Here is a 26,601-nt window from a genome sequence, read left to right as displayed (position 1 = left end):
AACCACTGCAATTAACGATAAAACACTATTTTTCACGCAGAGGTCATTAATGTTTTTGATTGAAAAATGCCAATAACTTTACTGAATGTAAACAGGAAAAGATTGCATTTGCAAGAGGTGAACAAGCTCAAGGAAGAAAACAACCACTTTGGGCATTACACTGGCTTCTGTCGATCAGTTCACATACAGCTGTGTCAATGATGAAATGTGGGGAGATGTTTTCACATTTGTGATTGCACTGAATGCCGAAGTTAAAACACATTTTCGATGCGATACACTTAAAAATAAATAAAATGTCAAGTTCTTTAAAACTAAAGATCGTCTGAAATTAAAATGCTGTACGGTACTGAGACAGTATGCGAGACTGATGAGAAACGATGTGCAAGTACTACGAGTCTCAAAAACATATGTTGGAGTCGTGTAACAAGAAAAAAAAAACTCTGCCAGGGTTTAGAGCTGAGATCCTGGATTCATAGTTAGTGCGCCATGTGATGCCTTTGTACATCCTGTAGACCACCACCATTAAAGCAAACCTTAAACAAGAGCACATTTCATACAACCACCATTTCATACAGCCACTATACAACCACCATTTCATACAACCACCAATTCATACAACCACCAATTCATACAACCACCATTTCATACAACCACCACTGAGTGAAGCTTGTGTAGGCGCATTACTGAATTCATTGCAAAACCAATGTTCTCTTGCAATGGTGACTGATTTGAGACCACCACATTGGAAATAGTTTTTTTTATTTTGCACTAATTACACGGGAGGCACACTCTCAGTACTTGTCACCTCAAAACGAACATGCGGCTTTAGGGTTATCTCACCTCGCATTAAATGGAAGTGGTCTGGGTAGAGAAGCTTGAATCCGAACAGGACGAGTATAACTTCCACCGACCAGGAGCCTCTGTCTACAAAATCGCCATTGAATACCTGTGGTTGCTCTGCTTAAGGAATCTAAGGAGTCCACGCGTGACTTCGATCATTTGTTGGGAAGAGAAGACATGTTGCAAAAGACACTTGTTTTTTTAGAAAATGAAGTTGATAAATTAACAGTAACATAGCGTAATGCCCGAGTAAAAAAAAAACCCATCCATGCGATGTTTAGTATTTTTGGAGCAAAACAATGTGCATGCATTGTTGACGAATGCAATTCAAATTAAACACTCAACATGTATTCTATTCTATTTAGGATTTATATAGTGCCCTTTCCAGGGCAAGAGCAGAATTAGATGGTTCAGTTGGTTGTTTTTTTTAACTCGCCTCAGGAAATGATCTTGAAGCCCCGTGATTGAGTGCAATGGCCAAATTATGTACAATGACGTTACATTGTTTACAACACGGGAGTGTGGCATGGTTTAACTTTAGATTAAGACATTTCCGGTGGGCTTTTTCACACGAGTGGGTCTTCTTGAACACAGTAGACCACCTGTAGTCAAGAAAGCGCCAAATCAAGTTAGTAGAGCACTATACTCTTTGGTTCTATTCGGTAAAGTCACGTAGGTAAAAAATAAAACATGACTTTACCGAATAGAACCAAAGAGTATGGATCCTTGCAGTCACGAAAGCTTTAAATCTAGTAGAGCACTGGTTAACCGTATTTCTGTTCACCACATATGCAGTCCGCTATAAACCATGACCCTATTCAAACACGTTAACAATTGCCCTGATACCATTTCCCACACTCCCCACTCGTGTGGCACTCTGCACCATCTCCTGCAGTTGTGGCACAATCCCCAGCTTGCACTTGCAAAAGCCGACTTTAGTTCTGTACCTAGACATCTCCCTCCACTCAGTTACCCGTCACTCGCAGCATCTCTCCTCGTTTCATCCTCACACCGGTGCGCCCCCTCTCTCATCATGTTTAAAGCTCACTTTGTTTAACCGGGTGAGAACTAAAGAGATCGGGATAAAAATTTGCAAGAGTGACTTCTAGGTCACCAAAATAAGAACGGGGAAAACGTACAAAAAAACAATTACCGCAGGGGTTGGCAACCTGCGGCTGCGGAACCGCATGCAGCTCTTTAAGGACTGCTTAATGACGTTATTTGTTAAGGACCACCGTCTCGTATTCACCACACAGTGCATTGCGGCTCTTCGTGTTATTTTGGTTGCCGACCACTGAACTATTAGGAGATGAAACCATTGCAAACATAACTCCCCCCCTGTGCTCACCAGCTCAGACAGATTACCGCGTTAACTTTTACCGATTACAACTTTGATCGTGCTGTTTGTTGCCGGCTGCTTAATGTTTTGGGCCTTTGAGCCTGGGGTCAGCAAACAGTGTTTAAAAAAAGATGTGATTGTGGACACGGCTCATGCTTTTTAAAGTTGAACTGAAAATGACTAATTGTTTTGTCATCCAAAAATATGAAAGTGTCCCAATGGAAATGAACATTATTTACAACATTGTTACCGCGATTTATTGTCATAATGCCACACAGTGAAAAACAGACAAATACTCCAAAAGCATGCGTGAAGGATACGTAAGGATTTGTTTCAGATGGGAGCCCATTGAGCTCAAAAATGTGTAGTAGGTCAAAATATTGACCATGAATATCTCCACAGACGGTAATCATGTCACCCTGTTCCAGAAAGAGACAAGTCATTCAAACATGATCACAAAAAAGCCAAGTGAGCCAAGTGGTAATTCAGACATTACTATTTTGGTGTTGTGATTGCTGCCTAAACACATGAACAGAACCTATGACGCTGGTTCAATAATGTGTGATAGAAGTGTAACTTCTTTGCCAAATCAATTGTAATGCATACACCACTTGGTAACGCTGCTGGGATGCCAGTGGGGTAAAAGCACACACAACAACAAAAACTCACATTTGTCAATAACTGCCTAAACAAAAACAAACAAATATATAATAGGGGACATTTTGGACAATGGTGATTTTTCATAGCACATATCATAGCTCAGGTACTATGAAGGACTATTATCCGAAACAGTCACCGATTATACATATTTATTTTAAGGCAGCGTTATTGACGAAACGTGTCAGCTTTTTTGTTGTAATTTATGATCACCCACACATACCTGAATATGTTTAGGTAAGCTGTCCACTCTCAGCTGCAATTTAATTCACTGCACTGGCACAACTTAACATAATTGCGTCACTACTTTACAGTAAATGTAGTGCTATGGAAATTCCTCACATTGCCCAGCAGCTGGGGGCATTCAACTGTTCGTTGAACTAAAATAAGATGAGTGCGAACTGGATTAATAAAAGCATATCGAACCACCCCAAACATGTGCGTATACCCTTAAGAGAGACAATACTCATAACACTTTCAGAACTGCCATAAATGACTGCTTTTCTGCGAACTAAACATTTTTTTTATTTAATAGCAAAAATAATCGACAATTTTAAACAAAGCAGCAAGACGAAGTAAATGTTTATTTGTGCACAATTTACCTAATGTACCAGTCCTAATGTGTAATTGCAATGTGTGATTTTTGTACCAATATTAAAAGCAGCTATTTCTTCCTGCCAAGTCACCCATGAGTTTAATATCAGTTTCAGTCTCAACAATGTTTTCCTTGATTTCATTTCTGTTATCACCAATTTTACCCTAAATATGTTATAGCCACCTATCGATGCAGAGGGCAGCAGTTAAAAAAATTGTAAAATAAATGGCATAGCTCATTTTAGGACACCTAAAGTAAATTAAACCCAGACTTCTCCCACCAACCCATTCAGGCATTGCATTTTTTTTTGGGAATCTCAGGACAAATCAGAACACTGACATAAATAAACAAACATTTTGACTACTGCTGATGGCAAACTAAAATCCCCGACTAAGCATAGATTATGTTTTTTATAACACTAGATGGTGCTAGTACATTACGTCTGAGAATATTACGGGGTTAAATCTGAGGAATTGTTGATCATAGCTTTCTGGCGGATCATGGAGCCCAGATATGATCACTGTGTGCTTGGTGTATTGGTTTACATAACTCGCTAAACTCAATCCACAATCCTCAACTGAATATTTGTCGTAAAATAAAAATAAAAACCTTTCATTGTACATTTTTGTAAATTAAGTGCCCTTTTATGCTGAGCTAAAGAGCAGGGTAATATGTTGGATTCCATTACAGTAGGTGCTCCTGCTGCAAGCAAACGGTACCCACAAAAGTGAATGAATAGGGGAAACAAAACTTACATCTTTTATTGTCACCTCCACCAGACTGGGTAACTTCTGAAGACTTTGCTTGACCTGGAGGAGGATCTATGGAAGTAAACACAAGCAAAATATAAACCAATGCACATGCGGCAGTAAACATAGTATATGTTTGCACATTCCTCTACGCGGCGTTGATGCCCGTATTAAACATCCATCTTGGAAAAGGCACAATGTGTTTACATTTGCTGTTTGGCAAATACTTATATGTAATGTTATTTTTTAAATTCCATACTGCAATTTCATTTACAAAAAATATGAATAAAAAATGGAATACCTTTTATATTTCGAATATACATTTTCATACATTGCATTGTTTGCATTATGTTACATTGGCATTCACTTATTTGTAAATTATGAAACAGTAAGGTGGCTGATAATGTGTCCTAACATTCTTGTCACTGCAGGCTATTAATAAAGGGAAGGTACACCCATCTTGGATGAGTCCTGAGCGCTCAGTCCAAGCGTGGCTAAATGAGGATGAGGTTAACATCATAATTAAAGTCAGAGACAGAAAGCGTTTCAGTATGGATAACCGATTCAACATCCTGACTTCAAGGCCTCAAGTTGTGAGAGAAGAAAGTCTTCTGTTGGGAAGGATAAGCATTTGGAGGGCTCAGGTTCCGCTCAGCAAGCCAGGAGTTTGCTCACAAAAGCGACCACTCCTCTGTGTGGATGTGTAACATACTCTCTGTACAAACAGTTGCACAGATAACACGGTATAAATAATAGCAGACTTCCGAAACCGACCTTGTATTTGAATCGCAAAGAGCAATGCAAGGGCTTTTCCTCTGATAACCGAGCGGTCCAAGGCACGCATTCTTGTGTAACGCGCGCGCGGGCGCGCACACACACACACGAGGTTGACCACTGGCACTAAAATAAAAAAATGTTGCTGCTTATCTACTTGATGCAATATCGTGCAGACAACGCACAAAACCATCAATCCCACACATTTCTCCAGCATTCATGCGCTTATAGACATTTCGATCATTATGCTGCGATAAATGTCCAAATGATAAGCCACTTTGTTGAGCTATCATTTGTGGCTAGATCGCTTTGATAAATAAGTCAATACCTCAGTGGGTTTAACACGTAGGCTTTTGCGACCAAAATCATCCATAATACAGTTTTATTTTGGGTTAGATCGTGTAAATACCTCAGTGGGTTAGATCGCGTAAATACCTCGGTGGGCTTTGTCTGGTAGGATGGGGATGGTTTAGTGTTTTATTTGTTTGTCTTTGGGTGATTTGTTTACCTTTCTTGTACTTTCCACTATTATCATGTTTTTTTGTAATGTTTGTTGTAACATTCTTACCTCCCCTGACTGGACATCTGTGAAAGAGCTTTATAGCTTATCGGATTCCTCCAGTAATATAAATAAATATTCTGCTTCTGAGCAAGTCCGGTGGCCAGTGTGCTCTGCACCATATTATTTTGTATGCAGCCCAAGTCTGCATTCCCAAATGTAACCGGTGTCATTCGTAGAGCATTAGATAAATGAAAACCCTTTGATGTCTTTTGCCGATGTACATCATTGCATACCAGCGCCAAATTCACATTTTAAAAAACTACCGCAGAAAATTTTCTACGGTTATCCCATCCTAACTATTGGAGAGTAATCAAGGTCTCCCTCACAAAATAGGAAATTAATCTCAGTCACCTTCATTATGGTTATATAATTGGCAATGACTTCAAATGTGTAGCCTTACACATGTCATCACTATGTTCGGGACCACTGATAACACTTGTTTGTAAAGAAAACTATAAATGTCATGAAGTTATATTTTTTTAAGTGGCAATGTTCAGAGCACTACCAATTTGCATATTGCAATTATGATTTGCTAGCTATTTTTATTTCACTTATCTGTTATTGTTCATCATTGATTTATTTTACTGTGACTTGTGGCGTTTGTCAGAGAAGCAGCGTTGTTGTTGTTGTTGTTGAAACCCGATGTAAGAGCTTCTTGGCAAACAGGGTACTTCAAACTAAACTGAACCGAACTGAAGCATGGGAGAAGAATGGGCGAGGTGGCTCAGAGTAATGAGCCTGGTATGAATCCAGCCATAGACACGCAATAAAACTAGGTTCTCACATGTAGTTAGTTGGGAGTTGGTCGCAAATACCCAACTTTGTATTTTGCACTTCATTTTTGGTTAAATGCCAGGTATTAACATTTAAACTATTGATTTGATAAATATTTCTCGATGGCACTGCGTGTCAGTGTGCACTCTACTGTTGTGTGGATAAAAAAAAAATACTTTTAGAAATTTCAACTCTAACACAAAGCGGGTGCATTTCTAGATGTGAGACGTCTGAATGGAAGTCTATTCCTCTTCTTGGTTCTTTCGGTAAAGTCACGTAGAAGGGAAAGAATAAAATAATACAAATAAAGCAATAAAATAATTGTATTTCTTTATATTATTTTTATTTTACTATGTTGTGTTTTTTATTATTTTATTATTTCTCTTCTACGTGACTTTACTCAAAGAGCCAAGAAGATGAATCCCTGCAGTCACGAAAGCTTTAAATCGAAATTTAAGTCTATTCCTGTCATGTCAGGGCAATAGCACATACGAAATCGAATTGGGGTTTCAGAAAAAGAATACAATGATTGATAAGGGACGTTTTAATTTTGCCCTGCAATAAAGATAACAAATTTTGAAACGGTCATTCCTCTCCATTATTGTTCACAAATGTTTTCCTGATACAAAGGATCAACCAGTGTTCTGCCTGAATTAGCTCAATATTTTTACGATGAAATCGACATTTGGGGGGCAAAGGGGCCAATTTTGTAAGAGGTAGAATACAATCATTTTAACCGTGCAGGTAGCTACCGACTTAGTGCTGCTTGGAAGCGAATCATCAAATGATACATTGTTTAAATGCATGCCTATACAGGTCACAGTACTTCAATAGGGATTACCTTTGGTACGGCTATTTTAGCACACACAATCGACAGGATGTACAAGTAAAATGTGCTTGGATAAATAACGTACAGTGAGGGAAAAAAGTATTTGGTCCCCTGCTGATTTTGTAGGTTTGCCCACTGACAAAGAAATGATCAGTCCATAATTTTAATGGTAGGTTTATTTGAACAGTGAGAGACAGAATAACAACAACAAAATCCAGAAAAACGCATGTCAATAATGTTATAAATTGATTTGCATTTTAATGAGGGAAATAAGTATTTGACCCCCTCTCAATCAGAAAGATGTATGGCTCCCAGGTGTCTTTTATACAGGTAACGAGTTGAGATTAGGAGCACACTCTTAAAGGGAGTGCTCCTAATCTCAGCTTGTTACCTGTATAAAAAGACACCTGTCCACAGAAGCAATCAATCAGATTCCAAACTCTCCACCATGGCCAAGACCAAAGAACTCTCCAAGGATGTCAGGGACAAGATTGTAGACCTACACAAGGCTGGAATGGGCTACAAGACCATTGCCAAGCAGCTTGGTGAGAAGGTGACAACAGTTGGTGCGATTATTTGCAAATGGAAGAAACACAAAAGAACTGTCAATCTCCCTCGGTCTGGGGAATCATGCAAGATCTCAGCTCCTGGAGTTGCAATGATCATGAGAATGGTGAGGAATCAGCCCAGAACTACACGGGAGGATCTTGTCAATGATCTCAAGGCAGCTGGGACCATAGTCACCAAGAAAACAATTGGTAACACACTACGCCATGAAGGACTGAAATCCTGCAGCACCCGCAAGGTCCCCCTGCTCAAGAAAGCACACATACATGCCCGTCTAAAGTTTGCCAATGGACATCTGAATGATTGAGAGGACCACTGGGTGTAAGTGTTGTGGTCAGATGAGACCAAAATGGAGCTCTCTGGCATCAACTCAACTCGCCGTGTTTGGAGGAGGAGGAAAGCTGCCTATGACCCCAAGAACACCATCCCCACCATCAAACATGGAAGTGGAAACATTATGCTTTGGGGGTGTTTTTCTGCTAAGGGGACAGGACAACTTCACCGCATCAAAGGGACGATGGACGGGGCCATGTACTGTCAAATCTTGGGTGTAACCTCCTTCCCTCAGCCAGGGCATTGGAAATGGGTCGTGGATGGGTATTCCAGCATGACAATGACCCAAAACACACGGCCAAGGCAAAGGAGTGGCTCAAGAAGAAGCACATTAAGGTCCTGGAATGGCCTAGCCAGTCTCCAGATCTTAATCCCATAGAAAATCTGTGGAGGGAGCTGAAGGTTCGAGTTGCCAAACGTCAGCCTCGAAACCTTAATGACTTGGAGAAGATCTGCAAAGAGGAGTGGGACAAAATCCCTCCTGAGATTTGTGCAAACCTGGTGGCCAACTACAAGAAACGTCTGACCTCTGTGATTGCCGACAAGGGTTGTGCCACCAAGTACTAAGTCATGTTTTGCAGAGTGTTCAAATACTTATTTCCCTCATTAAAATGCAAACCAATTCATAACATTTTTGACATGCGTTTTTCTGGATTTTTTTGTTGTTATTCTGTCTCTCACTGTTCAAATAAACCTACCATTAAAATTATAGACTTATTATTTATTTGTCAGTGGGCAAACGTACAAAATCAGCAGGGGATCAAATACTTTTTTCCCTCACTGTACCCCTCTAAGGAACAAAAAGGGAGGATTTCTCCACAAATCTGGCTGTCGCCTGATGAAGCTAATGCCGTGCTCAAGATTGTAAATGTTGTGGCTTTTGCTCTCCAACAAACAGGTGTGCTGTACTAGTAATGAATTGGCACGTTCTGTTCAAGTGACAAACCTTACTAATTGGCTCTAATGGGTGGTGGCGGGTTTAACGACACATTTATATATTTACGCATCTAAACCAAAAATACCTGTATTATGGATATTGGTCGCGAAAACCTACGTGTTAAACATACAACTGGGACGTTATTGTAAAGTACCGGCGGTGTGTTGGTGAGCAGTCGTTTACCTGATAGGCATATTTCCTGTGCAGTTTTTTTTGATCCTTGAACCATTCAATGAGCTCCTTCATGAACGTGATCGTCACTTGGCCATTATCTACCTTCGGTCCGGTGTAGTCATCCTCAATGGCTGAAATGAAACCCATGGGGCAAAACACATTCACGAGTCATTTCACCATGCAAGTGTCATTTGCTTACATTTTCATGGAATTGGCAATGTGACTGCAAGTCGTACATTAGGAATGTGCGTTATCTTTAACAACTAACTCTACAGCAGACGATATACCTCTTTGGCAATTCCTCAAACCAATATATAAGACGCTGCTGAACTTAAAACGGTCACCTCATTGACTGCGTCGCACGAACAGGCTTTTAACCCGCTTAGAAAAATTTTTTTTTACTAAAAAACGTTAATTGCCTTAATCCGTAAGCTCAAGAGGTGCCGTCCGTCTACAGCACTCAAGCGCTGTGGTTCAATGACTCTTAAGCCATAAGGCTTTTCTGCGGCAAAGCTTACCCATGCTATCCAGGTCCAAGGCATCGGCCACAGACTTCTTGCTGTCGTCGCTCGCTATGGCGCGTTCAAACGCCTTGCGCTTCACGATCTTGCTGCACTCCTGGTACTTGAGCTTGGCGTCCTTGTCGTTGGGTTTTACTTTCACCACCTGAAAGGGTGACTCGATTAAGAAACGAAACGAGGCGATTCAAAGGAATACATTTTTTTCAGAATCGTTTCATAAATTATGAAAGCGATCCACGTAGGGAAAACCCATGAAGGTGGAAGATTTCGTTTTCAATTGACATATGTCGATAGTTCTCAGTGACACTGGTGGAACAATCAACCGCACCAGAACATCAACAGGCCGATGAGCACATCTCCTGCATGAATGGAAATTAAAACAAGCCACAGTTGTGCGATTGTGGCCATGCAATGCAAACTATGGGCCATACAGTAAACCACTGTAGTCTGCGCTCCTTCAAATGCAGCAACAAAGCTTCACCAACTCTCCTGAAGCCCTCTCGCAGCGAGCAGACCTCGCCATTGCCACTTAGCTCCAGAATATACTGCCACACACAAGAATAGAATTGACACAAACACAGTAAACGTATGACATGGTATAAAAACATTTTCAAAGTATATACTTATGAATGGCACAGCTTTGTGCTATCAGGGAATCTGGAAATAAAACAAGGCCAAGAGTAAAGTAAGCTTTAAAAAAATAACTTTCATCCTTCTTTCTTTATACTTTATTTAGCCTTAACCAGATACTAAGCGAACCTGAAAATAAAATAACTCGAAGGGGAAAAAAACATGCATAGAAAACTTGGAGTAAACTACCAACAGTTTTAAAAGTCATCCATGGAATGGAAATTTTAATAAAATTCTCACTAAAAATATAAAGCAAAAAACGACTATAAATGTACAAAATCTGAAGCAACTTAATCAAACCGAAAAATCATAAAATGGGGCGTATCAATTTCTAAACAATTAAAATAATTACATGCATTTCTGCCAAATTACATTACAAAAATAACAATGGTCTACAAAGAAAGAAAAAACAAATGAAGCTACAAATGTCTTCAATACAACTGAAAGTAATTGCCCTTGGGATAGTGACAATAAAGGATTAATCTTACCAACATCAAAAGGTCTGCCTGTGAACTGTCATAATTCAATAGATGTGAACGCAATTGTGTAAATAGTGTACACAGACCAATGATAATGCTCCCTGGTCTGTGTACACATCACTCTCTTGTCTAACAGTATGCCAGTGTAACATGGTTTTGTACCGATACTATATACAATAAAACTAATGTAAAGACTATCCAATAAATAAAAACTTGTTTACCTCCCTTGTATATTTAAAAACGTATGTTTGTTACAACTGTACTTGTTTTACCCAGGTCTCTATGGAAACAGAAACTTTCGGTTTCAGTGTGTTCTATTCTGGTTCATAAAGGTCATCCCATCTGGCAAATAAAGGTCATCTGGTTATGAAGGTCATTGTTTTTTGACACAGTGGTAAGGTTTCACGCAAAGTCGTTGATAATTTAGTCGTTAAATTACAACTGTTTGCAAATGCAGTTTTCATCGTTCAGCTCTCAAATAGTACTTATAAATATTTCCCTTCCAATGGAGATTGCTGGGAGCTAAATAAAGATGGTGAGCTGACAAAGAGCCAGTGACTCCTCTGTATGCTCATGGAAGCAGTAATAACATACAGTGAGGGAAAAAAGTATTTGATCCCCTGCTGATTTTGTACGTTTGCCCACTGACAAAGAAATGATCAGTCTATAATTTTAATGGTAGGTTTATTTGAACAGTAATTGACAGAATAAGAAGAAAAAATCCAGAAAAACGCATGTCAAAAATGTTATAAATTGATTTGCATTTTAACGAGGGAAATAAGTATTTGACCCCTCTGCAAAACATGACTTAGTACTTGGTGGCAAAACCCTTGTTGGCAATTAAAAAGGTCAGACGTTTCTTGTAGTTGGCCACCAGGTTTGCACACATCTCAGGAGGGATTTTGTCCCACTCCTCTTTGCAGATCTTCTCCAAGTCATTAAGGTTTCGAGGCTGACGTTTGGCAACTCGAACCTTCAGCTCCCTCCACAGATTTTCTATGAGATTAAGGTTTGGAGACTGGCTAGGCCATTCCAGGACCTTAATGTGCTTCTTCTTGAGCCACTCCTTTGTTGCCTTGGCCGTGTATTTTGGGTCATTATCATGCTGGAAATATCCATCCACGACCCATTTTCAATGCCCTGGCTGAGGGAAGGAGGTTCTCACCCAAGATTTGATGGTACATGGCCCCGTCCATCGTCCCTTTGATGCGGTGAAGTTGTCCTGTCCCCTTAGCAGAAAAACACCCCCAAAGCATAATGTTTCCACCTCCATGTTTGACGGTGGGGATGGTGTTCTTGGGGTCATAGGCAGCATTCCTCCTCCTCGAAACACGGCGAGTTGAGTTGATGCCAAAGAGCTCCATTTTGGTCTCATCTGACCACAACAGTTTCACCCAGTGTCCTCTGAATCATTCAGATGTTCATTGGCAAACTTCAGACGAGCATGTATATGTGCTTTCTTGAGCAGGGGGACCTTGCGAGCGCTGCAGGATTTCAGTCCTTCACGGCGTAGTGTGTTACCAATTGTTTTCTTGGTGACTATAGTCCCAGCTGCCTTGAGATCATTGATAATATCCTCCCGTGTAGTTCTGGGCTGATTCCTCACCGTTCTCATGATCATTGCAACTCCACGAGGTGAGATCTTGCATGGAGCCCCAGGCCGAGGGAGATTGACAGTTATTTTGTGTTTCTTCCATTTGCGAATAATCGCACCAAATGTTATCACCTTCTCACCAAGCTGCTTGGGAATGATCTTGTAGCCCATTCCAGCCTTGTGTAGGTCTACAATCTTGTCCCTGACATCCTTGGAGAGCTCTTTGGTCTTGGCCATGGTGGAGAGTATGGAATCTGATTGATTGATTGCTTCTGTGGACAGGTGGCTTTTATACAGGTAACAAGCTGAGATTAGGAGCACTCCCTTTAAGAGTGTGCTCCTAATCTGAGCTCGTTACCTGTATAAAAGACACCTGGGAGCCAGAAATCTTTCTGATTGAGAGGGGGTCAAATACTTATTTCCCTCATTAAAATGCAAATCAATTTATAACATTTTTGACATGCGTTTTTCTGGATTTTGTTGTTGTTATTCTGTCTCTCACTGTTCAAATAAACCTACCATTAAAATTATAGACTGATCATTTCTTTGTCAGTGGGCAAACGTACAAAATCAGCAGGGGATCAAATACTTTTTTCCCTCACTGTATCTCCTTCTAAAGAAGTTAATTATGTTTAATAATATGACCTCTCAGTTCAGCGGACATTCCAGTGTAATTGTAGGGCTATTTCACAACCCCAAAAAGGCAGAAGCAGCACCAATTATTCCAAGTAGATGCCTATAACAGACCCACGGCCTTATACATGTATCACCATACATATTTATGATGTGATTTTCAAATTTATTTGCAGATTTAAATGCAACACTACAGGTGGTAGAATGCTGATATTTGGTAAATTGTGAAAGTCCATGGTTTAAAAAGTTGTCCAAGATTGCTTCTAAATAAATCGATTTGCATGAAGAGCAAATTGCTTGATAAGTGGCCAAAAAACTTAAACCATAAAATATTTTACGAGCAATAACACGGTAACTACCAATTATAATTTTTTCCCGAGTCACATCAAATGACTTTTGGCAATCTGGATTTAATTCCCAGTTTCTACAAACTATTCACCAAGTAAACATCTGGGTTCTAATTACCACAGAGCACCAACACCGAATAAGGCAAATGAGAATCTGGGAAAGCACAATAAGACACGGGTGGGCAAACGGCAAATGGAACGGTGCAAAAAGAGTGAGAGTGCAAACGCAGCCAGGGAATGATAAGTCCTAATTAAATTGGCAGCGCACACAGACAGAAACCCATCTCTGGCACGGTCACAAGCAGGAAGCTCCACAGGCAGCAATACTGCGTGGTTCCTTCGGCAGGGAGTGTGAGAGCACTATTCACAAACGCCCATGGAAAATCCAACAGAAGATGCTAACGTGAAAGTCAAGGTCGTGGCGGCATACGCTTTGTAAGAATGTGTGTAGAATAGTCTTAGCTACTGGCTCCTGTGTTCCGTGATTTGTGACTGCAGAGCATATGTTTGATATTGAAACTGCATTACAAGTCACTGGCCTGTTCAGAGAGCTGTCATGTGCCAGGAATCAAGTAATGATCCAGTAGCACCATGCTCATTTATTCAATTCTAGTGCACTTGGTCACAGAAGACTGCCTACATTTGAAGTATACTTTTCCAATTGTGCTTTTTTGTTCTATGTACACAAGTACAGCAAATGGCACACTTTCCTGCACACGTTTGGAATACAGTCTATAACATGCAGGTGGCATGCAAAGTTGCATCACTCCTAATGCTGAAAGCTTAACAAAAAAAAAGCCTTTGCTCTGCAACTAGGTCCAACACCACAAAAGTGGAGTGTAGCTCTCAGAGATACCGTCTTGTTCATTTATATGTGTAGTGAGTCCAACTCAGTTGCAAGACGTCTTGGGAGCAACACGTTTCATTAAACTCTTAGCACAACATACTCCAAGCTATTAACACAACATACTCTCAGGTGGTGAACACCCAACTAACCACGCTACAGCGAAACTACACACGGTTCCACTATCCCGGTCCGGACCACAAGCTGGGTCCCGGACCGCACGGCTGGAGGCTTCTTCAGGCTTGACGTGGATCTCCTGCCTCTCCAACAGTAAGAACCAGAGCCCCTCTCAGGGCCCCCCTTATATCGGGCCGGGCTGGGGCTGGCTCCGCCGCACGCCCCGCCTTCTCGATCTCTCTCGCCCTTGCCCGAAGGCTCTCGAGAGTTCTTCTTGGATTATGTGATCACCCATTGGCCCCCTCCACCGGTGGCCCCCCTCCAGTATTGTCCGGTCACATGTCCCCAGAGCAGCCAGAGTATCATGCCCCCAACGTAGCTCTAGCTGGCTGACACTCTCTCGCTCTCTCAACGGGAGCCCACACCGCATGCTGTGCGTGGTGCCACCGCGCTTAACCAGCGCTCACCCAAGCCCCCACTAGGGCTGGTACTACACCCCGTATCCGGGGTGTACACACAACAGTAGACATCCCGCCGTGGCCTTGCAAGCCCGGCACCACACAGTGACATTCCCAGTCACTACATGTGTATATTTATTATGAATAAAGTCCGCCGACTCACTGATAACTTAACGAGCAACCGCGTGTGACTATATACACTTGAGTAACTTAGGTAACTCTATTCTGAGACAACATAACTCTAGCCTTCCAAGACTACAAGGTGCCCACTCCAGGATGATGAAGACGACCCGCTCCAAGATGACGACGGCAGATCCCCCACAACAGCAGCCCAGAGCCCCGGTTCACACCGGCTTTTATCCCCTCATGACCAGGCCACGCCCCTATTCCCGAACCCTCTCTCACCGCACCTGGCCCTGTCTGTCTCTGCCCTTATTATAATTTACAACCGTTAGGTCCCGTGCTTCCCCTCACGCAACCCTGTCAAAGCTTGTCGCATCAATCGTCATTCGTGACCACTTAGGTCCCACAATACCCTAACGTGACCCTGTCTGTTACCGTTACGTTAATTAGTAACCATGGCCACGGGGAGCAGTACTGTCCCTACATCACCCCGAACTGTCCTTTCAAAAGTAATGTGAATAAACGCAAAATGTAGTCCTGCAATTGATTGCTCACATCACTGTTGCAGGAAGGGCTTCCACTGCTGGGCATCTCTGTCCACTCTTCCATGCTGGCCTGACATGTTTGAAGAGGTGTAAGTACCCGCACTTTACCCCACCACATGCACTCTGCTGATCGACAAACTGCAGTGCACCCACTTATACTGCTGGGTAGACTGAGGTGGGGGTGAATGTGCCCTATTTTTTCAGGCTTAGGTTCATGGAGGACCAGGCCTATCCCAATCCCTCTTGATCAATCCCTCGTTTTCCTGGATCAAAACTACACCACCACTTACAAAAGTCCAAGTCTTAATTTCAAATTATTGTCATGCAAAGTACAATTTTATAATTGCTGTAAAGGGCCTTGCTAAAAGGCGCTATATAAATCTCATTAAGATAAGATAAGCTGGGTCCATTAGTTCAAGGCCGGCGAGCACTTTTAGTTTTCCGAAGCCTCAACATAGGACGCAAACCTCGGTCTCACAGGCCCCCCACCCAGCGCGGGCCCCCAACCCTCTCACCGTCTCGTAGTCCTTGAGCGCCTCCTTGAACTTTCCCAGCGCCATTTTGGCGGTGGCGCGCCGGTAGTAGCCCTTGATGTACGCCTTGTCAAGCTCGAGAGCGCGCGTCGCGTCCGCGAGCGCATAGCCGTAGCACTCGGTGCGCAGGTACGACAGGCTGCGATTGCCATAGTAGATGGCGTTGTCGGCGCACAGTGCGATGGCGTCCGTGTAAAACTTGATGGCATTGTCGTAGTCCTTCACTGCAAGGGGTATTGGGAAGAGATGGCACACGGGGCAATAATTTATACACATTATTGTATGGACTCTCAATTATCCACACTTAAGTTTACTGCACTTGAAATCAACTAAAGCATTTTAAGAAATCCCACATTTTAAGAAGGAACAATACGTCTTTACCATGTTACGTGGGTCTTCACAGTTGCGCTGTATTGCTCTTCGACGCGGCATGACCCTAAACACCGGTGATCCTTTATGTTTGTTCAGTTTACGATGGGGTAGGTGGTACAAGAATGCTGCCATGCATCTTGCAAGGGGCAGCTGGCCAGCCTCGTGGTCAGCATGCAGTCGTGGAATTATCTGTCTAATTCCTGCCACTTTCATGTAATTTAGCTACAAAGTTTATGTAATTTTTCTAAAAATTATTTATAAAAGTTCAGCGCATACCATCTTTAAGTGTCTTCAAGCTTGAACAAATCTGGGTGACGGCCATCCCATTTAGTGGCCCTTTACCAGTGGTGGAAATGCCAGTCTCATCGCAGGATACAGTCTCTCACGAATAAAACCAATGTTGACTCCTCATAAAGCAGTAATCATTTTATTGTCCATGGAGGAACAAGATAGCTCCCGATACAAATTTGAACCCGCCATATTGCGATTGTCGATTTGGTCGTCGACAATAACACTAATACACCAAACTAAAAATAATAAAACTTAACCGCTTTTGGCTCTCACACGAGTAATTTAAGAGCATTAATTATGTATTTAATAAAATAAAAACAGCTAGTTAACAGGACAGTTCATTAAGTGTGCTTACACTTTTCATATTTACTAGCTTGTTTGCCTGTCCTAGGACGGAAGCTGAAATATTAAAGATGTACATTTACGTATCTTGTGTGATTGTCAAATTTTTGAGGAAATGTTGCAAAAAAACATTTTTCTTAACTTATTAAATGAAATTAAGGACTTTGGAAGATTTCGCAGTATACGATATTTTGTGTGAATCTCTTATCACTGTTCAAAAGGTTTCCCTGCAGTTGCCTATTCTTGATTAACATTTTGATCCGCTGAGGATGTTTAGATCTAGACAGAGCCACGTACAACTGTCCATGGCAAAATACGGGTTCATTGAGATAAATACCCAAATTTTCAAAAGTCTGACCCTGGGACTTGTTGATCGTCATCGCATACGCAGGAATTATTGGAATTTGTCGTTGTTGTAGTTCGAAAGGAAAAGTGACATCACGTGGAGCTAGGTCGATTCTCGTGATGAAGACGATCTCGTGATGAAGACGATTTGACCATCAAACGCGTTCCATTGCAAAGACCGTTCTTCGGTTTAGATTTCACAGCAGCAAGATGATAATGCATGTCTTCAGTGCCAATGTGTGTGGCGGCATTCCTGAAGGCGTTTAATCGTGAAGAAATTCTGGAGGGTAATTCAATGCGTCCGCAGGATCTTCTGACACGATCGAGTCAGACCTGTAATACATTAGATCTCCACACAGCTGTGTGATGATGTTTCTGTTCATTTTGAGTGTCCTTGTTGGTAGGTGCCAGAATCTTTTCGCAAGCTCTTCGGCAGGCATGTGTTGCAAGATCTGACCTAAATTGCGGTGACCAGATCATCAACCATTATCATTTTAGGTGGAATTTCAATGAAACCTAACGGCACACCAGATATCTCCGGCAAAGTTCCCAATCTAACTTTCATCAGCCAATTGTTATGCTCATTTTCACCACCACTCTGAAGGTTTGCCGTGAGAGTCAATTTGTTAAACTGCTGCCATAATACGCTGAATTTGATGCAGAACTCGATGACATCAACATGGGTGTCTGAAGCCGCCACCGATTACGACAACTTTTCCACCAAACGGCCATTGAATCTGCATGATGTTGCGCAACAGCTGATCGATGCATCGAAGGTCATGCTTTGTCAGCATCGTAATTTCATCAATGATGATGAGTGAAGCTTGTCGTAGCGTTTCGCCTTCTGGCGAATTCAGTCTCATCGACGAAGAAGATGTGTCAAGGAGGGGAACTGGATGCTTGAATCCGCTGTGCACAGTTCGTCCGCCTTTCAGTAAAGTCGCTGCGATTCCAGTGGTCGCAAAAGGAAGAGTGATTTGACCTTTTCCACGAACAAATGAGACCAGCGTGGAGTACAGAAAAGCCTTTCCAGAGCCGCCAGGATCATCTAAGCAGAAAAGTCTGTTCTGGACATGCTCATCGTCATCAGCTCTCATTATTGCTGTGAAAGATTCAAACTGTTGCCCATTAAGGCAGCAAATTCTCGTTTCAGCTTCTTGTTCTTCTTGAACTGCATCATATAGCTGAGCTTCGATTGGATGTACCATCAGTTGCAGAATACCAATTGATGCGCAAGACAATCCATGTTGTTTGAGAATCGCGTTGATGCCGTGCAGAGACATGTTCAATGCAACATTTCCATCACGACGCTGTAGATAATCCAGCGACATGTCAAGTGAATGCTTGTTCCACAACAGGCGAGCATTTGTTGGCATACAGAAGCAGCAAATGTACGCAAATGTCTGTCGCATTTGATATGTCGCGGACTCCTGAATGCATTGATCCCATTCTTCGTCTGAATCCAGCAAATGACGATGAAAGGCAGCTTCCTTTAACGTGTTGTAAACGACGCCATCGACGGTTCTGAGGAATTCAAAACTGGTAATGCTTTTGACGTGCAGCAAGAGCATCCTCACATAGAATCGCTCCTCATCTTTGATTCCAACAGTGTACAATCTCGAAATGATCTTAGTGCCTCCTCTTTGTCGCTACTTCCAGTTGTTGTTCGAAAGATGAAGGCAGAATAACAGGAACTCCGGCTTGTCCTCCAACGTTATGGGCATTCTCCATATGATCGGCAAGTCTTTGATAAAGCTCAACTCGTAATTTCTGCTGATATTGGCAAATGTAATTCAAATAATTTGCTTCAACCTGCAGGTACGAATCGACAATCCACTGTTACGTGAGCTTTCCAGCACTGATTTGTGGGTTGTACGTGCCTCTGATAGCTGTTTGCGCTGCAACATAACGTAATTTGGTGACATTCACTCTCGTTGCATTGACTTGAGCTCCAGCATGGGCCTCACATTGCCAATTTAGTTGCCATCGAGTTTCACCAAACAGATACAACAGCGGATAGGACATTGCCTCCAAATTTGGTCTCAGAGTGTTCAGATTAATCAAACGCTGTTGGGAGTTGTCTGGATTCTTCGGATACACGCAAATGTCACATTCAAAGGGCGGCTCACCATCGTTGTTCACAAACACCATAGCGATCTCGTTGGCAGTTGGTGCATTGTAGTGATGCTGATCCGAATGACAATCTCGCCAAAACACCAAATTCACAACCAGCGTTGGCCTCGCCTGCAACATTTTCTTCCTGTGCAGCTCGATCTTCTACTTCGCGAAGCATGGTGTATGTGTTGGCGAATCGATTGTGGATTCGAAAGTAGCGGTCAATTTGATCCAGAAGCCATGGATTGCACTGAGCGGTGGCAGGATGATTAGTTCAAATGTATTTTGCTTGTGTGCTGTTGACAACGTAAAGTTGAGCGTATTGTCTTGCTGGACCATTAGTTGGTTCAAGATGGCTTTTCTTGTGCTAAAATTTGGCTATGAACCTTGAACACGCAAGGACCGCCTCAATGGAAGTCAACAACTTTAGCTCCCATCGATGCAAACGACAATGCTCTGTTGTATGAACGAACATTTTCACGAAAATTTCTATAAGGGATGCTCAGGATTTGATAGAAGCTCACGGAGAAATTGAGGATATTGGACCACGTTTCCATTGGAGTCAATCGGCTTTTCCACTTTCACTTTGCCTTTCCGACAGCAACTTGTGAATTTTCCACCTGATGGCCGCTCTGCAGCAAAATTTCGTGAACCACGGAACTGGCAAACTACATTCCACACACTGCAGTTGTGTTCAATCACTTCAGCTTCCACAAAGTGATTTACCTCAGCACGAACAGCTTGACTATGACGTTCTCGTCCTGCGAGACGATTATCAGCATTGCCTTCTTGCTATCATAGATGTGCTTGAGAAAGAGCGTGAGCTGCACGTCGAGCTTGTGTCCGATCCGGACTTCCTTGTTCTCGTTGATTTGCTTTCCTTTCAGCATTCTCTCTCAGAAGTCTGTCCAAAGTTTCTTGGCTCTGGTGAGCTCTCCATCTCTGCTTTCTTTCTTTTTGCAAATGCTGTTTCGTAGCTGCAGTATCTTGGTCCTCCATGATGGTTGGCAATCCTGGACTGATGTATTAAGATCTAATGACATTTTACGCAAATAGGTAACTTTTGGTTTTTTTTCGGTAAAGTCACGTAGGTAAAATAAAAGAAAACAATTAAATCACGACGTTTCGGAGGCAACACAAGCTTCCGTCTTCAGGTGGAAGTCACAGCAAGATCGCTGCATCAAGTGATGTGACTGTTCCACCTGAAGACGGAAGCTTGTGTTGCCTCCGAAACGTCATGATTTAATTGTTTTATTTTATTTTACCTACGTGACTTTACCGAAAAAAAACCAAAGAGTATGAATCCTTGCAGTCACGAAAGCTTCAAATCTAGAATTGCGAATAGGATTGGCTCTCGCGATTTAGACACTGTATATGGGAGTGAGATCACCAGAGATGCCAAATTTTTACCAAAAAAATAGCAAAAAGCATTAAAATTGGCAATTTTTTTAGCAGGGACTCTTCTGTATCTTGTGCAATTTTCAAAGGTAAACAATCTGTCACAAAATAATGTGAATAAACAATTCACTTCACTTTAGCATTGCTTTCAACTCACCTAAGCTTTGAACTGACAAATTTTTTCTTCCCCGATGGACGATTGATAGAAAAAAGTGAAGTAGACTTCTGATACTGTCAGAAGTCAGTTTTCAATTAAAAAAGACCAAACAGAATCATTAACGTCACAAAAAAATTGACCAGAGTATAATTGTATATTGTGTAACTTTAATGGCAGTGAATCTTGCACAAAAGTATGTCATCAAACACTGCACTGCATTTCAACTGTAGCACTGTATTAATGGTAGTGAATCTTGCACAAAACAACGCCATGAAACACCTCACTTCACTGTATTTAACTCGCCTTCAATTTGTTCAAATTCACTGCTCTGATACTTTTTTCTTCTGCTTTTGCTCGCTGGGGTTGAAATACATTTTAATTCGATACAATGTAGAAAATCACCAGGGAAATGTCTATTTTATCATAATTTAGAAGCATAAATTAGACTTTGCTTTTGTTTCAAGTGCTGAAAAAATAAATAAAGACACCAAATCCACTTTGTTGCTGCGTATAATTATCTATTTGATTCACTCTCAATAAAGAAACGTCAAATTTAAAGCGAATTTGCATAACAAATGTTTACTTTCCGCTTGACCTTCTTCTGTGTGAGTGTAAATATCCACCCGCTCATGATTATTAATGATGGGGGGGGGGGGGGCTCATGTGGAGTGACGTCACGTGCGGCACACACACACATTCTTGGCTTGTTAAATTAGTAATGCCATACAAAAGGGTGAAACAAACTTAAAAATGCACAGTAGAAACAAAGGACATTGCAATTAAGTAATCAAAACATTTCCCACAGCTGAATACCATTTTTTTTTACAAAATGTCTGCTGCTGGAATTTTTTTTTCCTTTGCTCAACCAAGGGGCATTCCCTTTGGGCCAATGAATAAAAAACAGGCGCTCAATGTGTGACCCTGTCCCTATCAATCGCCAATCACACATTCACAATTTCAATTGCCACCTAAATCTGGTAGGTGGTGACATCTCTCAGTCACCCGTGGAGTGACTCCCCGTGTGAAATTGTCACGCAATGTCCCCACAACTTGGAGAATCGTTATACAGACATGCCGCCCCACATATCCCCGAGACAGAAGGCCGACATGCTTCAAGAACCTGCTTTTGCAATACCGAATAAAAACAATTATAGCTACTCCAACATTTATCAAGATTACACATTGAAACAGTGCATATCTTTGCAATATATCGTACTTTTGTCAATATACTGCCAAACGATGTAATTTAGGTTGTGGAGGTTATATGATCATCCTTTGGTGAAGGTGGGGGAAATATGTGGAAGCACACAAATACAGAACAATAGATTTTGCAGCACTGCCCTCTATAGTCCGAAGAGTAACACCGTAACACCACAAGTCTGTGACTTGTTCAAAATAATTGAGTGGGTGTCCACCATAGATTATAATCTATGGTGGACACCCACTCAAGCACTATCAAGGCTAGAGCTTGCTTATCTTTTGAGATCGGGTACATTGAGTAGTCGTGGCATATATAATTATAAATAATATATTTGATGACATAGATATAATAAATAAATTATGTATATGTAGTCATACTGTATACATAGTTATATTATAGAATCCTATATTATAATATACCTAATTATTTGATATTAATGTCATATCTCTATACATACTATTTCACACAAATCTTTGATTGTAATTCCAGTTATGTGTGCTGCAGCCTATCTGCAATTCATTACGTTATTTCAACTTATCTTACTATCCACAAATATGGTACAACGTAGCTAAAATGAAATGAATAAAAAGGTTGTAATGTTTTATATATTTCGCTAGATTATCCCATGGATGCACAATTTCCATGCACTGTATAACGAAAGTTATCCCAACATAGGAAACTATTTGTAGAGCCAGTTGTTGATCCACACTATTCTCCCGAGGAACTGGGGTTTAACATCTGTCACCAGACCTGGCATAGTGTTAAAACACACAAACGTTTGGCCTAGACTGCTTGAGTAGGTGTTTTATTCATCATCACATACATATGGTAATAATCTCCCATTAACCAATATATATTTTAAAAGGCCAGTCATAAAACAGTAAAAAGTTTGGAGAGAAAATAATTACACCTTTTACTTGCATTTAAATCAAACAGCCATTTAAAAAAAACCTCTCTTGAGGTTAGCTGTCATCACTTAAGGGGTTAATGTGTGGAAACATGCCCCCCTCCCTAACCCCCGAAGAAATGCTACGCTACACCCATTTAGAAGACTCCGTAGGACCTGAAAGGATATTAAAGATATATTAATTTACTTATCTTAACAGATGTATTGGCAAGCCTGAATTTTGGTAATCCTGCACCATATGCTTGTTCCACGGTTTAAACATTGAGGTTTACAAATTTAAAAAAAACGTGAAGACGGAGGAATTAATACTCGTTTCATATCATAAAGATAAATCCCACGCCCTTGCACAACATAGCAGAAAATGAGTAGAATTCTGGCAATATAATTTCACTTGGCTGAAAATCATCAATAGTTCACTTTGTACTGTATTTAGCAGTGCATTCCAAAGGTGTGTTTCTAAGTGCGTTGACATGTTATGGGGGAGGCTCGTGAAGGACGCTGCTACTGGGCAGTTGGAGGTAGTCGCCCTCCAACAACAACAACGGAGGGCGGAGGAGCGACGCTCACAACAACGAGCAGAGCGCTGGGTGGCTAAAACACAGCAAGTTGGCACAGTAGGGGGCACAGGTGGTGCATCGGCCAGTCATCTCAATCAGTCGACCCGTGGCACCTGCTGGGTCAGCACCGTGACCTCCTTACCGGCGGGCGTTCGACCCTTCACGTGGCCTTAACGTGCACGTAGCCTGGCACAAGCGCCGTGTATCGAGGTAATGATCACCTCGGATGCGGTCTTGTTTTTGTTAGACTTTTTTTTATCGTGCACGCCAAATATTGACACAATTATGAACTAAATTTTGATTTAAAGCTTTCGTGACTGCAGTAATTCATATATATGTTTTATATATATATTTTATTATTTTATTGTTTCCCTTCAACGTGACTTTACCGAAAGAGCTAAGAATATGAATTATGAACTAATCGATATAATTTAATACATCCAAAACGGAGACAAAACGGTACTCACTACATCGAAATCACAAACCGTAGTAGGAAAGTACGTTGTTTACAATGACAGATGAGCATCAAGCCAATAACAGGCAGTCGGTTCCAACATACATTAATAATAAGCAAATGAGTTTCACAGCTGTCTACTCGGAGGAAATTCAAGACAAGGGAATTGCTGTAAGTTGGTAATGTGCCGCAAGTCTGTATAAACACTCAACACACATTTAAAGCTTTCGTGACTGCAATGATTCATCGTGACTTTACCGAAAGAACCAAAGAAGAAGACTCAACACAGTTATTTTCCTTCTTAACCTGCTCATTAACGCTGTAAAAGGTTAGGCTTTCGCGCTGTGAACACACACAAAATAAACGTGCTCATGTTTTGTACCTTACTGGTTACCCCGTTGCCCTTAGAAATCTCTACGTTTATCCGACAAAGTCCCATCACAAAGGGAGAAACAAAAATCAATACACGTTCTGTTGTTGCCCGTATCCATTCCGGCTGTACGCCGTATGGACCTTAAAACTCTAATTTCCCCGTTCAAGAATATGGGGTAAACCATATGGGTTGACAGCGATCCCATTAGGACGAATAGAATGTTCTAGAGTCAGACGCAAGTCAGTTACGACATCACGGGGAGGGAGGGGGGGGAGTGTTAATCTTATCTTACAGAGCGCCTTGCATCCAAGACGCTTTACAAGAATTATAAATGGTACAATGAGGTTAGCTCAAAGTGAAATGGTGGGCACGTGATAGAAGGGGTAAAAGGGGAGAGTGATCGGTTAGGGGGGTTAGTGAGGAACGCGGGGTACACCGAAGGAATTAATGCAGTGGAGGGGAATAATGAGTCGCCTTGTGTGAGAATATTATTTTGTGACTTTACCGAAAGACCCAAAGAATACCAATTCCTGCAGTCGCGAAAGCTTTTTAAGTCAAGATTGTGTGAGAATGTCCTTTTTGATTCCGATTCGGCCCGCATAGATTCTGATTCGGCCTGGATTCGCATTGAACACAAGTGGAAGCGCATCGCTAAGTACGCGGCTAAACGGAGCTGACGTTGATGCCAACAGTGGCCATGAAATAACCTCAACCCGGCTATCCGCTTAGTCATGGAGAGCTGGGGGAGATGGGGCCGCATGCCCTTCACGACAGCGCCACGCTATTCTTTTAGCAGAGCAACAACCACCACGTACGTGACCGCACGCACCCACGTGAGGACACTATTTAACCAACCCATAAATAAGACGGCGGTGACAAAATACGCGGTTTGAACATCCGAGTCGCTTTCAATTGAATGAGTCGTTTCAAACCAACAGTCAGTCAACTTTGAAGACTTGTCACAAGGCGGGCGAGTATATTATTAAACATTAAAAAAACCCACATTACTGACAGGGGGTGGACAATGCAAATTTAATATCATCCGTGTACAGTATCGCAATTAACTTCGATATCACTCTCATAATCCACCCTTCCAAAGTCACAACGGAAGACTTCCCGGGCCAACTTAACCGGCGCAGCACGATTACATTTCCTACATCACGTTAGCACGGCCACGGGTCACAAGCCAATCAGACGCGCGTCGATCCTGGCACGGGCCAATCGCGCACCTCGCCGCGTGCGTCACACGCGGCACGCCCCCCAATCGGAGCCCCGCGTTCCCACAAGTCGCGCCTATGCGGACCACGGAATACAGATCCCCGGGCAAACGCGGCCTGGGCCAGCCGAGGCAAGGGCGTGCGCCGTGGCGGCAACAACCGCGTGCCCCGGCGAGCCGCGACCGCTCTCTGCCTCCTCGAGGGCCGCCACTCATCGCCGGCGTCTCGCCGCAGCTCGTACCGTTGAAGTAGTCGTTAGCCTTGGCCTTGAGGCGTTCCGCCTGCTCTAGCTGCGCGTCTCCCGCTGCCGTCTCCTCCACGCGCGACTCGGCGCTGTCCGCCATGTTGGTAGGGAATAGACCGGGGGAGGGGTGGAGGGGGGCGCGGGCGACCAATCAGAAGCGAGCTCTCACGCGTGCGGCCACAGGCGGCCTCTTCCTCGCGCGCAGCCAATCGGAGGCGAGCTCACATGCGGGGGCAATTTAGGGGCGGGAGTGGGGGCAGTGGGACGGGGGCGGCGGAAGGGGAAGGGCGGGGCGAGGAAGGGGGGCGGGGCGTTCGACGGCGGGGCGCGGAAGGGGCGGGGGGGGGGCGGTGGAGGGCGGGGCGGGGGGCGGGGCAGCCGCGCGGGAACAAAACGCGAGTGCAAAAATGCGACACGTGGTCGCCACGAGGGTCGACCACGTGTTTGGAATTTTTCTCTGTTACGCGGAAATGATCCCGATTTAGGCAATTTACAAGCGAGATGCGTGGTGCGTGAGCAAGGCAACAACAAAAACGCATTGTTGCAGATATTGCCCAACAAGTGAGGTGTGTGACGGCCTCAGACGTGAGACGCGAATTGAAAATACCACTGTTAACACTGTCATATAACAGCAAGAGGAATCGGGACGTAAACACGCTAGTCGAACAAGTGCA

At 42.5% G+C, this 26,601-nt stretch overlaps 1 protein-coding gene across 1 annotated transcript in view; it reads right to left on the bottom strand.

The window, feature by feature from the left end:
• PPP5C (protein phosphatase 5 catalytic subunit) overlaps positions 1 to 26,093 on the bottom strand; it is a 42,021-nt gene extending 15,928 nt beyond the window's left edge. The window contains exons 1-7 of the mRNA XM_032962627.2: positions 25,925 to 26,093; positions 15,937 to 16,178; positions 9,649 to 9,796; positions 9,140 to 9,261; positions 4,187 to 4,252; positions 2,500 to 2,598; positions 841 to 946 (exon numbers count right to left, since the gene is read on the bottom strand). Coding sequence (XP_032818518.1) covers positions 841 to 946; positions 2,500 to 2,598; positions 4,187 to 4,252; positions 9,140 to 9,261; positions 9,649 to 9,796; positions 15,937 to 16,178; positions 25,925 to 26,027 — 886 coding nt within the window. The 5' untranslated portion in view covers positions 26,028 to 26,093. The remainder of the gene's footprint in view (positions 1 to 840; positions 947 to 2,499; positions 2,599 to 4,186; positions 4,253 to 9,139; positions 9,262 to 9,648; positions 9,797 to 15,936; positions 16,179 to 25,924) is intronic.
• Positions 26,094 to 26,601: the final 508 nt, after the last annotated feature.

The sequence above is a fragment of the Petromyzon marinus genome, chromosome 29 (assembly GCF_048934315.1).
Source record: "Petromyzon marinus isolate PM22_M1 ecotype Great Lakes invasive population chromosome 29, UKy_Petmar_22M1.pri1.0, whole genome shotgun sequence".
NCBI lineage: Eukaryota > Metazoa > Chordata > Hyperoartia > Petromyzontiformes > Petromyzontidae > Petromyzon > Petromyzon marinus.
The sequence above is the reverse complement of the archived record's forward strand: the minus strand, read 5'-3'. Positions and strand labels throughout refer to the sequence as shown.